At 37.9% G+C, this 16,132-nt stretch overlaps 1 protein-coding gene across 1 annotated transcript; it reads left to right on the forward strand.

Annotated features, from left to right (window-relative positions):
* Positions 1-353: 353 nt before the first annotated feature.
* Positions 354-15,336, forward strand: LOC111611906. Its single transcript, XM_023350811.1, has 13 exons — positions 354-566; positions 2,358-2,466; positions 2,599-2,702; positions 2,779-3,051; positions 3,255-3,348; positions 3,432-3,499; positions 3,595-3,819; positions 3,916-3,981; positions 4,063-4,194; positions 4,284-4,346; positions 4,433-4,471; positions 4,615-4,734; positions 5,598-15,336. The coding sequence occupies exons 2-13, from the start codon at positions 2,358-2,360 to the stop codon at positions 14,199-14,201; spliced, it is 9,897 nt and encodes a 3,298-aa protein (XP_023206579.1). The 5' UTR covers positions 354-566; the 3' UTR covers positions 14,202-15,336.
* Positions 15,337-16,132: the final 796 nt, after the last annotated feature.

Here is a 16,132-nt window from a genome sequence, read left to right on the forward strand (position 1 = left end):
ATTAGTAGATTAAGAGTAGGTCATACCTACTTAAATGACATGCTTTATACAATAGGGAGGAAAAATAATGATAAATGTGAGAGATGTGGAGAGAAAGAAAATGTAGAACACATATTGATGAACTGTAAGTCAAATGAACTCGAAAGGGAAGAATTAAAGAGAATAGTTAGAAATATGGGGCATGAATGGAATCTTAAAGGTATATTAGGAAATGAAGGAAACATAACAGATATTCACAAATTAAGGAAAGCATTGTTTATTTATCTTAAGAATACAAAATTAAAAAATAGAATTTAATAGATGTGAAGTAATGTTTCTACACACTCATGTACAGTAGGTGGCGGTATGCACCTTAAAGTTGCTTGTGATCCGCCATAATAGAAAAGAAGAAGAAGAAGAAGAAGAATCTGATTGGTTGGTAAACCTCTCTAGCCTTCTGCACGCTGATTTTTGAATTAGTCTTTTACAGACCCCGATTTAGTGAAGTTCTCAGTGAGAGTTTCATAAAATCCTCGCCAGTTTCAAACAGGAGTCTTTCTGATTGCTTTGAAGCTTTTTCCGTCGAGGTAAGATTTTGCATATTTTAATAAAGATGTGATGAATGTCAGTTTGTTAAAATACAGCGCTGTACATAATATAAACTATTGCATGCACTTCAGTAATATCCGCTACTGATGTTAATAAATATAAGCCTAGAACCGTTGCTAATCGTCGGTTACGTGGGGCTTGAGCAAAGTTGTTGACTTGTCAAGATCTGTGTCGGCAGCGCGCTGCAGCCAAAGAGGCGCGTTAAAATGTCAAGTTTCTAATTTTAATCAAGAGTTAAGTATTTTTTATATATATAAATAGCTTTTTTCCCTCATTCTGAATCGTTTCTGTACTCTCTGTGGGGCCTGTAGTGCTTCATAGAGATTCAGGCTGTCTCTCCGTCCTCGTGCTGTTAGCACGTGCTCGTAGCTCGTGCTCGTAGCTCGTGCTCGTAGCTCGTGCTCGTAGCTCGTGCTCGTAGCTCGTGCTCGTAGCTCGTGCTCGTAGCTCGTGCTCGTAGCTCGTGCTCGTAGCTCGTGCTCGTAGCTGCTATGTTTTACGGCTGTTTGATTTTTACAAAATCTCTAAATTAAAAGAAGACGGAGAGTATATAGTTGTGTTTAATGTTATTTTCCTCAATTAGAAAAAGGCACACCTAAAAGACAACAGCTGCTTATTCACTTATAATCACAGATTTCATTAGTGCTTATACAGTGAACCCGCTAGTGATGTGTCGGTCGCGAACGATCCGGCTCTAAGAGCCGGCTCTTTGAAGTGAACGATTGGAACCGGCTCCACAATGGGAGCCGTTTTAGGATCCTATTTGGGAGCCGGGTTTTTTTCTACAGTATATCGCTGTCTCTCCGCCTCCCTGTCATTGTGCTTGTGCTCTGCAAGTGCCAGAGCCGATCGTTTCCCCCCCCCCCCTCCGTCTTTGTGTTTTTTTTTGTCCTGCCGTGCCTGGCTGTGTCACAGTTCATTGTGTACTGCGTCCTGATTTGCTAAACAGTCTCCGCGCTTCTTCTCTACCTGTGCGCCAATAACGTTACAGTATTTAAATATACGTAATACAGCTTGGCAAATTATTATGAATGTTTTAGCCCAGAAGAAAAAAAAGAGCGACAACTATTGATAAGTATGTTCTTCTATCGAAAAAACACACCTGCACCACAGACTTCAGAAGAAAAGGACACTAGAGAGCGGATTCAACTCGCAGCGTCACAGTCAGAGGCACAGTGAAATACGCGAGTCACAATTTGTACTACTGTACTTTGTATTGATGATTAAAATTATTATTTTACTGTAGTTATTTTTAAGAAAGCGTTATATTTGTTGTAAAATGGGCCTGAAAACAGGTTTTGTTTGTTGGTTTCAATGTAGGGTCTTTAATTATGCTAAATAATAATTTATAAAAAATAAAGGTAACTACTCCACGGATTTCGCATATCATGGGTTCTTTTCACAATGCAACAACTGTGAAAAACGATGGTTCACTGTATATTATGTATATATATATATATATATATATATATATATATAACACATTTTATTTGTAAAGTGCCTTTTAGCAACAAGGCATTTGAAAGTGTTTTGCATCATTAAAACACAAAATTGCAATGTAATAGTACACACAGTCAACACATTACATTTTGCACATCAGATTACTGATTAATATTTTATGATTAAGCCTGGTCGCAGGTTTTAGTTATAATTACTGAAGCTGTGCATTGAGTCTTGATTGTATGTATGTATATATATAACTGTTTAATATTTATATTGTTGTAATTATCTATATTCATAGTACTGAATTATTTCATGTCAAAATGTAGATGCCTCGAGGAAAGTCCCATCGTCGATCGGAAGCTGCAAAAAGGAGAGTAGAGGCAGTCCGGCTCGAACGAGTTGGGATACCCAAGGCCTCCAGCGACTTTGAACCACGTCAGTATTAAATTTAATTACATTTCTTTAAATTTTATGTCATATTTCTATGTCAAATGAAATATCCAGAGTGCATAGTGCATATTTCTTTAAATAATTTGTATTTCTTTTTGGATTTTTGTTATTTTTTAGAGCGTGGCACAGGCGTGCGGCACGCTGTGCGAAAATGGCCAGTTAGTGAAGTGACTAATCACTGTCACAAGCTGGTCGTTCCAGAGGGATTGCCCAATAAGAAAGTAAGTAAAATGAGCAATGATTTCAAATAGAATATGTAGGCATAAATCTTATCTTGCTGTGTTTTTTCTATTTTAGTTTGTTCTTCTGATTGGTGCGTCCCACTTGCGCTCTTTTGTGGACGGCATTGTTGAGATGGCAAGTGGCTGCTTGCAGTTTGGATTTATTTCGACTCCCGGTGCTGACGCAGCTGACCTGCGTCTCGAGGTGTTGAATGCCGTCGTACCTCGAGAGCCTGACGCTGTCTGCGTCATGGCTCCATCAAACAACCTTACGGCCAGTCGTCACCCAGAAGAAGCCGGACAGGAATTTGAGCGGTACCTATTGGCTGTCTGTTCTCGTTGGCCTAAGGTAATAACAATGGTTGATTTAAAGTGGTTCTTCATGCTGGTTCACAGAGTGCTGCCCTGCATGTTTTAGGTATTTGCCTTCAGAGACACATCTAAAGCATGCAGAACAATGGTCACTGAGGACTGGGATGGAGAAACACATAAATATCAATTTCTTAATAGGTTCATGGGCAATATAAATGTCTAAATATGTTATTTTTGTAGGTTTTTTGTACCGGCTTCGTCCCCCGCCTGACTGAGTCCAGAGAGAAGCAGGAGTGGTTCCAGCAGGAATTCCACCGCAGGTCGGCAAAGCTAGGTACGTATTAAAATATTTCTCATTATGTTCTTTTTTTGGTGAATGTTTGAAAATTTCTTTTCATTTTATCATGATGTTTTTAGGGATTCGGTACTATCCAATCGCTGACAACTTTCCTCTGGGCCGTCGCCATCTGTGGTGTCCTGATGGCGTGAGTAAATGTTAATTTTAAACACAGTGAGGAAAAATTTTGAATTTATATGAAATATTAATTTTATCTCTAATGATTACTGTTAATATGTGCAGATCCACTTGAGCGATGACCACGGGATGCATATCCTCAAAGAACTGATTTGGATGTTTTCCTATCAGTTCCTGGAGTTGTCAGCACCAAAGCCACTGGTGCAAAGTCCGGCAACTCCTCCTTACAAACCGAGGTTTGCGCCCCGTGTGGTGGTTAAGGGACAGGAACGTTCTCGTCCTTCTTCTCCTCTCCCTACCGAATGGACGCTCGTGAGATCCGGCAGGAAGGTATGAGTTTTTTATTTTTGCTTGCAGTGGAAGAAAGATGTTTGTTTAACTATTGCTAGTCATCCCAAAAATCTTATATGTCATCTACCTTTGCAGAGGAACCTCTCGGGAGAATCCGACTGTTTGTCTGATTCACCCAAGAAAAGAGTGGTTCATCACCAGGTGCGTGAAGCTTGCAGCTCTGTATAAGATGTAATTTTCAATGTCACTGGTATCTTAATAATTAATATGTTGGTCTTATAGCGGGACGACACTCCTGTGGCTTTATCGGAGTGTGCCATCCCGTCCAATCCTGTCCGTTTCTCACCCGCTATCTTGGTGGCCATGGAAACAGTCTCTCCATCGGCCGTTCCAGATGTTCGCACAGGCACCGAGGTAATTAGCAGAATGCTGCAACTATTAACAGTGTCATTATTTGCTTTTATATATAACATGAATCTGCAATGTTGTTTGCGATATTACAGACAAAGCCTGTGGAACATCAAAAAAAACCAGCTGTCTCAAAGTCTAGGCGCACGAGACAGAAAGTTTGTAAAAGCATAACCTAATTAATTATTTTTAGTTCAGATGATTTTATGTTATTTAACTGTTCTTTTCTTCGTTTCTCCTTTAGGTTTCTCCTGTATCTTGTGTAACTCCTGCTACTAACACTGTAAGTGTTTTGCACATTAAAGTTAAAAGTGTAATGAATGTTGAACAGTGTCAAGTGTTTTATTGAAAACATTTGACATTGTATCTTTGTTGATCTTGTGCAAAATCAGCTTATTGTTATGTTTTTGTGTCATTTATTTGTAGGTTGTGCTTAAGCTGCCCAGGTTGCTGGTGTCTGATGCTCGTCCTGCTTGTCCTCCTGTGGCGTCTGACTCTCCTGCTTCGGGACCTGCCTGTCGCTTGGAGGTTCCTTCTGGCCAGGGGGTAATGTCTCCTTCAGTGTGTATTAATAAAAAATGTTGTCTGAGTGTTGTTCCTTTCATTCTACAATTTTCATAACAGAAATCAGATTTTCTCTTCCAAATTATTGTCATTGGCTTATGTAATAAATCTGTTGTGCATAAAAAGGAATCAATTTGCAGTCAGGAGAGATTGAAACGTTAAATGTAGATATTTTTCAAGGTCTCCCTTCTGAAGCTGCTATGCCCAACCCCAGATAAGCGGAAGAGGATGGATGGATGTCTTTTTCAGGGACATATTGGACTAAAAGTAACAATTGAGGCTCAAGCAATTAATTAGATTGCTCACAATGAATCAATTTCTGAAGTAATTAACTAATTTAGTAATCATGAACTGGACTATTTTGGGTCAAAAAAGGCCATTTGCTATAAAGTCAAAAGATTTAAAAGAGTAATTTAGGAGAAATTGTATTGAAAACATTTTTTCCATTTAAAATTAAACAATAATTTCTCTGTAAGCTTTGTAATATACTTTATAATAACGTTTTGGGAAGAGAATGGGACTGTGTGATTTACTACAGCAGAGTTAGACTGAGGGCAATTTCACGTTTCCTGTAACATTTGTAGGTAACCATTAGACTGCGCTAAAACCCATCCATATTATTGTGGAATTTCACTACAATAGTCTTAAATAATTTCTTATTTGGTTTACATATATATTGTATAAAACAGACTGGAATGAAACATTAGCACAATGTGGATATTTTCTTTTTTTAATTTGATTGAAATAATTGTTAGTTGCAATTATGCTAATGATAGTATATTTAAGGAAAAGTCATTACCAAATGAGGATGTACAAATGTCATGGTTTTCATATTTTCACTCTAGACGACTGAGGACGTGGCCGACTTCCAGCGCACGCAAACATCACCCAAAGGTCAGGCTGTTAACCCCGTTCCTTGCAGGTGTTCAACGGGGCTGCCACCGTCTCTTGTTGCAGGGACATTTTTTGGTACTAATCACTCTAGCTCTGATACCATAATGTCATGTAGTGTTGTAGCAGCAATAAAACACCACATTTCTCCCGTCTGTACCTGGAAGACGTCAGATGTAGATGAAGTCGGTGTAGAAGGTCGGAAGTTGGCGGAATATGTTGCTCGAGAGAGACCAAACAGAGGTCCAAAGCCGGAGTTGTGCAAGCTGGTTGAAGATCTGACTATTTTTGGTCGAAAGTGGAAAGTAGTAACTGGAAACATTGTGTTTGGGACACTTGGTTTTGAGCAGGAAGAGGAACTGTATGAAATATTAAATAAGTACTTGTTGAGAGATGGAATGTGTATCTTTAGTCTTCATGGTGCAACTAGCTTGATAATCCAGCATGGAGACTACTTTGTCGTCGTGGACTTTGGAACACGGAATTCACAGGGGTTGGCATCTCAGTTCGGTACGTCGGTAGTCGTGTTTAACACGTGTTTAAATGATTTAATGATTCACCTTCTTAACCTCAGGGAATCATTAAATGCGACCGAGTACGGAATCTTTGCTATTTCTGTACAAGAGATGTACAGTAATGTGGAGACATGTGCAGCAGTTACTGCTGACAGACAGGCTACAGATGCATGCCATAGTGCAAGTAGCCATGTCGCATCACTCAGTGGATCGTTTCATCAGGGTGATGTTCAGTTTAAATATGCCGGGGTTCAGTGTACAGCCATAAGTGCTGTTGCTTTAACAAAGCACACACTGGACAGCGTTTTTTCATGGAATGCTGACATATTGGATGATGTAGTTGTTTTGGGTGATCAGCTATATACATTTTTGCGTGACAACAATTTAATCAGTGGTGGAAGTCAGCTTCTCTCTGTTCCAGACTTGCCTAAAAAGATGCATGTTGATGGGCAAAGTTTTGAGTATGCTTATGGGGACTATGTTGCTGGAGCTATTGATACACTGGATCCAGATCTTCTTGAATCAGGTGTGCACACTAGTCTTTGGGATGGACTCAGTAAGATGTGTGCAAAATATGAAACCAGCTTTATTACAATAAGTGGCAGTACTTGTGCCCTTATTAGTTCTAATGGACGTTATGCTGTTGTGGACTCTCATGCACGTAACACCGACGGCATGGTACATGCAACTGGAAAGAGTGTTGTCCTTTACTTCAACACTCTTGATGATGTTTTTGTGTACATTGAAAGGTTTTCTGGTCAACTGAATGTCACTCCCAAATTATTTGAGATCAGTGGAGTTGATATTGTTCAGACAGGCTCAAGTAAAATTGCATCTGAACATGTAGCTACTGTTCCAGGGAGCAGCAGTGGTGTTTTTGATCACACCTTTACAGGTGTTGACATGCAGGACGATTCTTGTGGAGAACATTCATCCCAACTTGACATGTCAGACATGGATGATGATGTAGTTGTTACTGGTGTCCAAAGTAATGTATTGTATTTTAACCCTGTCTCTGAAGAGATTGCGCGGTCACTGTGTGGAAAGTTGAATGTGGAGTATCAACGGGCAAATTCTGTATCTTGTGTGGTCGGGGAACTGGGTGTGCCATGTCTGACGGAAAAAATTGTTGGAGATGGAAACTGCTTTTTTAGAGCACTTAGTCAAGCCATCAGTGGCACCCAGAAAAATCATCGCAAAATTAGGCTTGCTGTTGTTAAACAGTTACAAAGGAATTCTCACACATATGATAGTATTTTAAGAAGTGAGTATTCCTCCATATCACAATATATTGCTGTTTCAAGGATGCAATATGTTGGCAGTTGGGCAACTGAAGTAGAAATTAAGGCTTCAGCTGATTATTTTGGTGTTAACATTTTCACATTTTGTGACGATAAATGGCTTGAATACAGTTCTTTGAGTAGTGTGTCCAATCATGCTCTTTATTTGCAAAATATTAGCGGTAATCATTATGAGACGGTTACTTGTGTGAAGCAGCCTCGGTCACAAACATGTTATGGTTATTGCATGAATAGTGATCTTTCTGGGGAATATAAAACTCGGCAAGTTACAGCAGAACAAAATATTGCGCGTATAAAGACGGTAAAAACAGAGACTTCCATTGAAGACGAGTGCGTGGGCATTTTACAAGATAACCAAAATACTTCCCTATTTACTCCCATCTCTGAAGTTACTGCTAAAACTCTGTGTAACAATTTAAAAATAGATTTTGAAGAACATAATTTTCAAAAAGTAATATTGCGTGGGCCTTTGGGACATGTGTGTAAGACTAAAAATATTATAAATGACGGTAACAGTTTTTTCAGAGCTGTAGCCTATGCACTTACTGGTTCTGAGAAAAATCACCGTAAAATTAGACTCGCTGTTATTTCACACATGACCAAAAATACGAAAGAATGCGGAACATTTTTGGAAAAAGATTTTACTTCTGTGACAGAATATGTTAACCAGTCACAGATGAAGTACGTCGGTCACTGTGCTACAGAAATTGAGTTTAAATCTGCCGCCAATATGTTAGGACTGGATATATATGTATTTAACGGTACACAGTGGACCAAATATAATTCAAATAGTCATTTGACCAATGAAGCAATATATTTGCAGAACTGTGATGAGCATTTTGACGTTGTTATTTGTGCAAAGCAAGGTGATAAAGACTTTTGCTTTGGACTTTGTGAAGAAAATGTTTCGTTAAAGAAACAACACATTCGTACAAGATCTCCACAAGTTCAGAAAAATGCAGAGCAAACTGTTTTAAGCGGTAAAGCAAATGACAGTTTTTCTTTGTATTTAAGACAAAAAAAGAATCAGAGATATACCACTAAATATAGAACTAAAATAGTATATAGGCAAAAAATTAAATTTAATAAAAGAAATACATATAAGAAAAATTTCCTATACAGGGAACAAAAAAAACATTGGAGGACAAATAAATATTGTGAAGATCAGACTTACCAAAGAAACCTTAGGCAAATGAGCATTGCGAAATATCAAGAAAACAAATCTCACCAAGAAAAACTTAAGCACATGAGCATTGCGAAATATCAAGAAAACAAATCTCACCGAGAAAAAGTTAAGCGCATGAGCATTGCGAAATATCAAGAAAACAAATCACACCGAGAAAACCTTAAGCGCATGAGCATTGCGAAATATCAAGAAAACAAATCACACCGAGAAAACGTTAAACACTTAAGTAGAAAGCAATACCTTAATCCACAACATAAGAGCCACATAATATCAAATGTAGAGTTAAAAAGACGGGAGATTAAAATAAAGTCAAAGGACTTTGACTTTGTTGTTGCGCAATTTGTGGACAAAGTAAAAGAGGGGCCCAATTTTGTGTGTTGTGTGTGCTTTCGGTTGTTATTCAAACATCAGGTGTTGAATTGTTGCAAAGATTCATACAGGAAAACTAAAGAAATGTCGTTAATTGCAGATAAATGTATAAGTGATGATTATGTGCATATTTGTAAGGATGCATGCATTTCACCATGCAATCTCAAAACCTGTCGAAATAAGTTGTATATTTGTTACTGTTGTCATCACAAAATTAGCAAAGGTCAAATGCCCCCAGAAAGTTCATGCAATAATTTGACTGTTGATGACATCCCACCTCAGTTGACATGCTTGAATACTTTGGAGCAACATTTAATAGCTTTACATATACCATTTATGAAAATGTTGGCTTTGCCCAAAGGTGGACAAAATGGAGTGCATGGTCCCGTTACTTGCGTCCCTGCAAATGTTGCTGAAACCTGCAGTATGCTACCGCGTAGTACTATGGAAGGGTCTTTGTTACCTGTTAAGTTAAAGCGTAAATTGACATACAAAGGTCATTATGATTATCAGTATGTTGACTCAATGCATGTCCAGGAAGCTCTTTGGTACTTGAAACATTGTAACTTTCATTATAAAAATGTAGAGTTCAATGAATCTTGGATCAATGAGTTTTCTGAGGAAGATAATAATTCTGTTTTAAACAATAATAATGTTAATGAAGAAAATGAGGACATGTCCATAGATGAAAATGATGATGACCTTTTACATGACAGGCAGCAACACTGCATGTTCCAGGACACTTGTCTTATGCCGGTAGATATAGGACAAGAAGCGTTGGATCTTTATGTTGACAATGTGTTGAATGTAGCACCGGGGGAAAATAATAACCCTATAAAACTGCTTTCTGATTGTACTAACGAAGCAAAATGTTTCCCTGTATTGTTCCCATCGGGTTTTAACACATACCATGAAAAGCGGCAGTATCGTTTGACTTTGAGTCGTTATTTTAATAACAGACTTCTTCATGCTGATGGTAGATTTGCACGTAATGTGGAATATATTTTCTTTGCGCAGTACATGTCGGAACTGGAGCAGGTTGTGTCTAAAGTGTCAATAGCTTTACGTAAAGGTACAAGTCGTACACCTCAAAATATGAGTGAGGTTTTAAGAGATGAACAGTCCATAAGTAAGTTGTTGGAGTTTGATGATGGCTATCGTTTCTTGAAACCTATTCGAGGCACACCAGCTTTCTGGCAGACGGCTCAACGCGACTTGCTAGCTTGTGTGAGAATGTTGGGGAAGCCCACATGGTTTGCTTCGTTTTCGTCTGCAGATATGAGATGGACTAATCTGCTTTATAGCATCTTAAAGCAGGAAGGGCGAACGCAGACTTTAGAACAGTTGCAATGGGCAGAGAAGTGTGAATTGTTGCGTCGAAACCCTGTTACTGCTGCTAGAATGTTTGACTTTAGATGGCATGTTTTTGTAAGAGAAGTCCTCATGTCTCCTGCTAATCCTATTGGAAAAATCGAAGACTACTATTATCGTGTAGAATTCCAGCAGCGTGGCTCTCCTCATTGCCATTGCCTTTTTTGGATTTTGGGTGCTCCAATTTTGGACAAAAACACAGATGAAGATGTTATTGCATTTATTGATAAGTATGTGACATGTGAAATTCCATCCGAAGAAGATGCGTTGTCTGAAGTAGTTACATCTGTACAACAGCATTCAAAACGACATTCAAAAACTTGTAAAAAGAAAAAAACTGTTTGTCGTTTTAATTTCCCTCGGCCTGTCTCTTGTCGCACTTTTATATGTCGTGGTGAAAAATATCAAGATCCGGTCAAGACTTGTAAATGCAATTTGGATAAAACTGATGGTAGTGCAGATTGTGAATGTCTTGATAAGAATAAGACTCGTCCGGAACAAATGGACAGTGATGTAGCAAGCAATATTTTAACAAAGATAAAGAATGCCATTTCAGGTGAGAACTGTCCGTATAATACTGTGGAAGAAATGTTTGAAGGCTTGTGCATGAATCAATATGTATTTGAAACAGCATATAAACGATTTAGTAGGAATACACATGTGGTGTTAAAAAGGCAAATTAATGAAATTTGGATTAATCAATATAGTAGACCACTGTTAAAAGCTTGGGATGCAAATATTGATATCCAGTATTGTGTTGATGCATATGCATGTTGTGTTTATATTGTATCTTATATGTCAAAAAGTGAACGTGAAATTGGTCTTCTTCTAGGAAATGCACAAAGAGAAGCAGCGAAAGAAGGTAATGTTAGTGCTAAAGAGGCTTTAAAGAGACTTGGTAGTGTCTATTTGCATAATCGTGATGTTTGTGCTCAGGAAGCAGTGTATAGACTCACCAACATGCATTTAAAGGAGTGTTCTCGGAAAGTTGTTTTTATTCCAACTGGGGATAATATTGTGAAAATGAGTTTACCCATTTCTGTTTTGAAACAAAAAGCTACATTACAGGATCTTACCCCAGAAGACATGTGGATGACTGGTATAGTTGACCGCTATAAGAACAGGCCAAATGATGATGCGTTTCCTGATATGTGCCTGGCTAAGTTTGCTTCAGAGTATCGCGTTTTGTCCAAAAATGAGAAGTGTAGAAATCCAGTAAAACTGAATAAGAATTTCGGATTTGTTGTGAAAAGAACTCGGACAAAACCAGCAGTTGTTCGTTATGCGCGTTTCTCTGAAACAAAAGAGCCAGAAAGGTTTTATCAAAGCATAATGCAGCTATTTCTGCCTTATCGCTTTGATAGTGAACTGAAACCTGCACATTGTGAAACCTTTGGTGACTTTTATCAAACTGGTGTGATTAGTTTTGTTGATGGAACAAGGCATTCAGTAAAGTCTGTTGTAGATTTAAATAGGAGTGAATTTGAGGTGGAATCTGATCATTTTGAGGCTGTGGACAATGTTACCGGTGATGTAATGCTGGAAGATGCATGGGCTGAATTGTGTCCTGAGGTTGAATTGGAACGATTGGAGTGTGTGGAATTACAAAGAGAAAGACAAATAGAAAACAGTGACCAGGAACAAATCCCTGATTTAAGTTTGCAGTGTAAAGAATTTTCAGTATTTGAGAAAAGAAAAACTACTAGAACTGAAGGCCTTGCATTAATTAGATCTTTGAATGAAAAACAGTTCTCTGTTTTTTATCAAATCAGGCAGTGGTCTCTAGCCAAAGTTAATGGAAAAAATCCTGAACCACTGCATATTTTTATTACAGGTGGTGCTGGCACAGGAAAAAGTCATTTAATCAAGGCAATTGAATATGAATCCAAAAGGTTATTGTCCACTGTGTGTCAGTCTCCTGACAACACATGCGTGTTACTGACAGCTCCCACCGGCATTGCCGCATATAATTTAGAAGCAACAACAATCCACACCACATTTTCTATTGGAAAGGATGTACGCCTACCGTATACTCCTTTGAGTGAAGAGAAATTAAATTCGTTGCGTGTCAAATATTGTGATCTCCAGCTTCTTATTATAGATGAAATATCGATGGTTGATCACAATCTCTTATCGTATGTTCATGGTCGATTGCGTCAGATAAAACAAACCGTAAAATCATATGGGAATATTAGTATAATTGTAGTGGGTGACATGTACCAGCTTCCACCGGTGAAAGGTAAACCACTTTATTCTGATGGTGTTGCCACAAATATATGGTCAGATTTATTTAAAATTGTAGAGTTAACTGAAATAGTTAGACAAAAAGATGCTGTGTTTTCTCAACTGCTAAACAGGATGAGAACTCGCTCCAAAGGCACACCAATATTGGCTGATGATTTACAGATTTTAAAACGTTGTGAAACAGGTGAGGTTAGCTCAGCCTTGCACATATTCGCAACCAATAAACAAGTAAATGAGCACAATATTCAACGATTATATGAGACTTGTCCTGAATTTGTTAGCATTGGGGCACAGGACTATGTCAATGATAAGAAAACAGGAAAATTGAGGTTGTTGGAAGGACATCATGCGAAAGCTTCGAATACTTGCTTATCGGAAGTCTTGTTATTGGGTAAAGGAGCGCGTGTTATGTTGTGTAAAAATGTGGACGTTAGCGACGGTTTGGTTAACGGTGTTTGTGGTACTGTTACAGAAATATTAATACCAGAAAAGGACAAGTTTCCTAACGTGGTATATGTTAAATTTGATAATGAACGTGTAGGCATGCAGAAGAGGAAGAGCTGCCACTATGCATCATCAGATTTGGCTGGATCCACAGCCATTGGACCTGAGGAGGAGAGAGCCACCGTTAAAGGTGGCATGCGGCGACAATTTCCACTCAGGTTGGCATGGGCATGTACAGTACACAAAGTTCAAGGACTAACTGTTGACGAAGCTGTTGTTTCTTTTCGTAAAATATTTGCACCAGGACAAGCTTATGTCGCGATAAGTCGTGTACGAAATATTTTAGGATTGACGATTCAAGATTTTGATGAAAAAAGGATTTATTGTAAGGACGACATTTTGGTTTCTCTTGAGAGTATGACACCTCTTTTAAGTGGATCAATTCAATTTGATCGATTTAACACATCTGTTTTTACTGTATTCCTAATGAACGTGCAAAGTTTGAATCGGCATGTAAAAGATTTGGCCTGTTATACAGAACATTGGAAACCAAAATGCATAGCTATTACAGAAACATGGGTGTCTTCAACCCACACGGATACAGTAAAGATAGATGGTTACAGCTTCACTAACCGTCCACGATGTTTGTCATATACTAGCAGGCATCCGGAACTGATTGCATTGGAAGACCAACAACATGGTGGTGTTGGCATCTATTGTGCAGACGATGTAGAATTTGAAATCCTACAGCAACCAGAGCTGAATTTGGAGTGTTTAGTGTATCGGTTTTGTAGTTTTAACATGGTGCTTGGGGTAATTTACCGACCGCCACTATACCCTCTGTCACTATTTAAAAATAATTTAGGTCAGTTACTTGATTGGCTTGAGAAACAAAGTGACACTATTGCACTAATTGGAGATTTTAATGACGATATTTTGAAGTCATCAATTATCACAAAATTTGTTTGTGATAAAGGATACCTCCAAATGGTTGTAGAAGCAACCACTGAAAAAGATACTTTGATAGATCATGTTTATGTTAAATCAAAGACATATAAAGTAGAGGCAGTAGTTGTGCCTACATATTTTAGTGATCATGAGGGTATAATGTGTGGTTTTAGCTTGTAATCATTTTAGTAATCATGAGGGTGTAATGTGTGGTTTTAAGCTGTTGCAATCATGTGACATTATGAACATTAAAAAAAGGTTTTGCTTTCTTCATCAAAATTAATTGAAATCTTTAAGACATGAAATTTTTTTATTATAAAATAAGAATAAAATCACTTTATAGTGTAAACATTACTATTCCAATTTAATCAAAAGTATCTTAGTAGCTGTTATTTCAGCTTTATGTGAAAAGTTAACAAAACCTTTTTAGTTGTTTAAAGTTCATTGATATTTAGTCATGTATTTAGGGGTTTCGTTTCTTGCATTAAGACAGCTTTTATGAAAGTTTGATAGTTAAATTGGTGAATACACACCCAAAAGTAATAATGTAAAAGTAACACTTTAGCAATTGGAATATTATTTATTTGTATTCATGTTATCTAGTTTCCCTTTGGGATCAATAACGTATTTTTGAATTTGAATAATGATTAAAATGTATGTTGTTAAAACTTTGAAGCTGTTCTTGATGCAGGTTTTGCTTTACCTAGTCGCATAGCACAAAAAAAGCAAAGGCAGTCGTTTTGGAACTCCACATGTTGGGCAAGGTTCAAGTCCTTGGACTGCCGATTGTGCTGGCAATTAAAGGTAAAAGCTTAGAAGCATTAAACCTCCGGTAGTGGTAACATTTTAAAGTTACTATGATTATGAACTCAATCTATGCATAGCAGTATTATGATTCTTGTTGTTGCATGAGCTCACACAAGCTCATGCAACACACATGCATGAGCTTGTGTGTTGCATGTGGATTGCTCCGTAGCCCAGCATTAAGGGTTGGGCTACGGATTTTGCTTTTCTCTCTCTTTGTGCTCCTCTCATTTTGCAGGTGTTGCTGATCCGTTGATTTGGAGCACAGAGTATTTGAACCTGGCTCTCTCCACCTTCTGGGTCGCCTTCGGCATCCACTCTGCCTTCTTGATGCTTGTGGGGTTTTGTTGCCAGGCCTCAGCTCCTCCACTTTTGCACATTTGAGTTTGTCTTTGTTTTTGCACTTCAACTGTTCCATATGCACTCATACAACACATCCAAGCATTAGCATTACATCACTGATACTGACATCCACAATCCATTGTTGTTTTTGTTAATAAATATTCCTTTTCATGTACTTTTACCACTGCATGGTCTCCTGTTTTCTTATGACTTTTAGCCAGTCATAACAGACTGAAAGTGCTGTGATATAGCATTTATATTTCTCACAGAAATTTAGTAGTTTTAACATGAATTAATTGAAAAAACATTTGAGCAAGATTTTTATGTAAAATCATACAAAGTTGCAATGTAGTGTCCAATTCTGGATTTATTCTGTCATGTTTAACTTGCTATTAACATTATTATTATTATTAGTAGTAGTAGTAGTGTTGTAATCACTTATGAAATAGGTGAAGTATAAATCATAAAAAAAACAATAGTTTGTATGACGTGGGTTTTCTTGTTGTAGAACCCTGAAACATGCAGAAAAGCGGCAGTCATGATTGCATTACAGAAATAATGAAACTATTTCAGTAATTCGGCACCAGAGGGCAGCATTGCATTGATCTCTGTCATTCGTAAGGCAATGCTGCCCTCTGGTGTCGAATTACTGAAATAGTTTCTGTGATTCGACACCAGAGGGGAGCATAGCATTGATCTCTGTCATTTATAGGGCAATGATGCCTTCTGGTGTCAGAATAATGAAATATTTTGTAAACAGAGACTTAGCTATTGAACATTGATGTTTCATGGCAAATAGTCAATTTTGACACTTAGCCATGCCCACATGCTTTGATGTACAAGAAATCCTTTGATAACCTTTCACCTTTTATGCCTCAAGGCTGTGCTCAGTGATTCTCAAGTCTGTATTTGCAAAACTGTAGCAGTAGTTCGATCAGATGCGATGTCTATAAAAAAAATGACAG

The sequence above is a fragment of the Xiphophorus maculatus genome, chromosome 18 (genome assembly GCF_002775205.1).
Source record: "Xiphophorus maculatus strain JP 163 A chromosome 18, X_maculatus-5.0-male, whole genome shotgun sequence".
Taxonomy (NCBI): domain Eukaryota; kingdom Metazoa; phylum Chordata; class Actinopteri; order Cyprinodontiformes; family Poeciliidae; genus Xiphophorus; species Xiphophorus maculatus.

Coding starts and splice junctions, on each gene's coding strand:
- LOC111611906 (XM_023350811.1), top strand. CDS start 2,358: ATGCCTCGAGGAAAGTCCCATCGTCGATCGGAAGCTGCAAAAAGGAGA. Junction 2,467..2,598: donor CTCCAGCGACTTTGAACCAC/GTCAGTATTAAA, acceptor GTTATTTTTTAG/AGCGTGGCACAGGCGTGCGG. Junction 4,347..4,432: donor CTAGGCGCACGAGACAGAAA/GTTTGTAAAAGC, acceptor TTTCTCCTTTAG/GTTTCTCCTGTATCTTGTGT.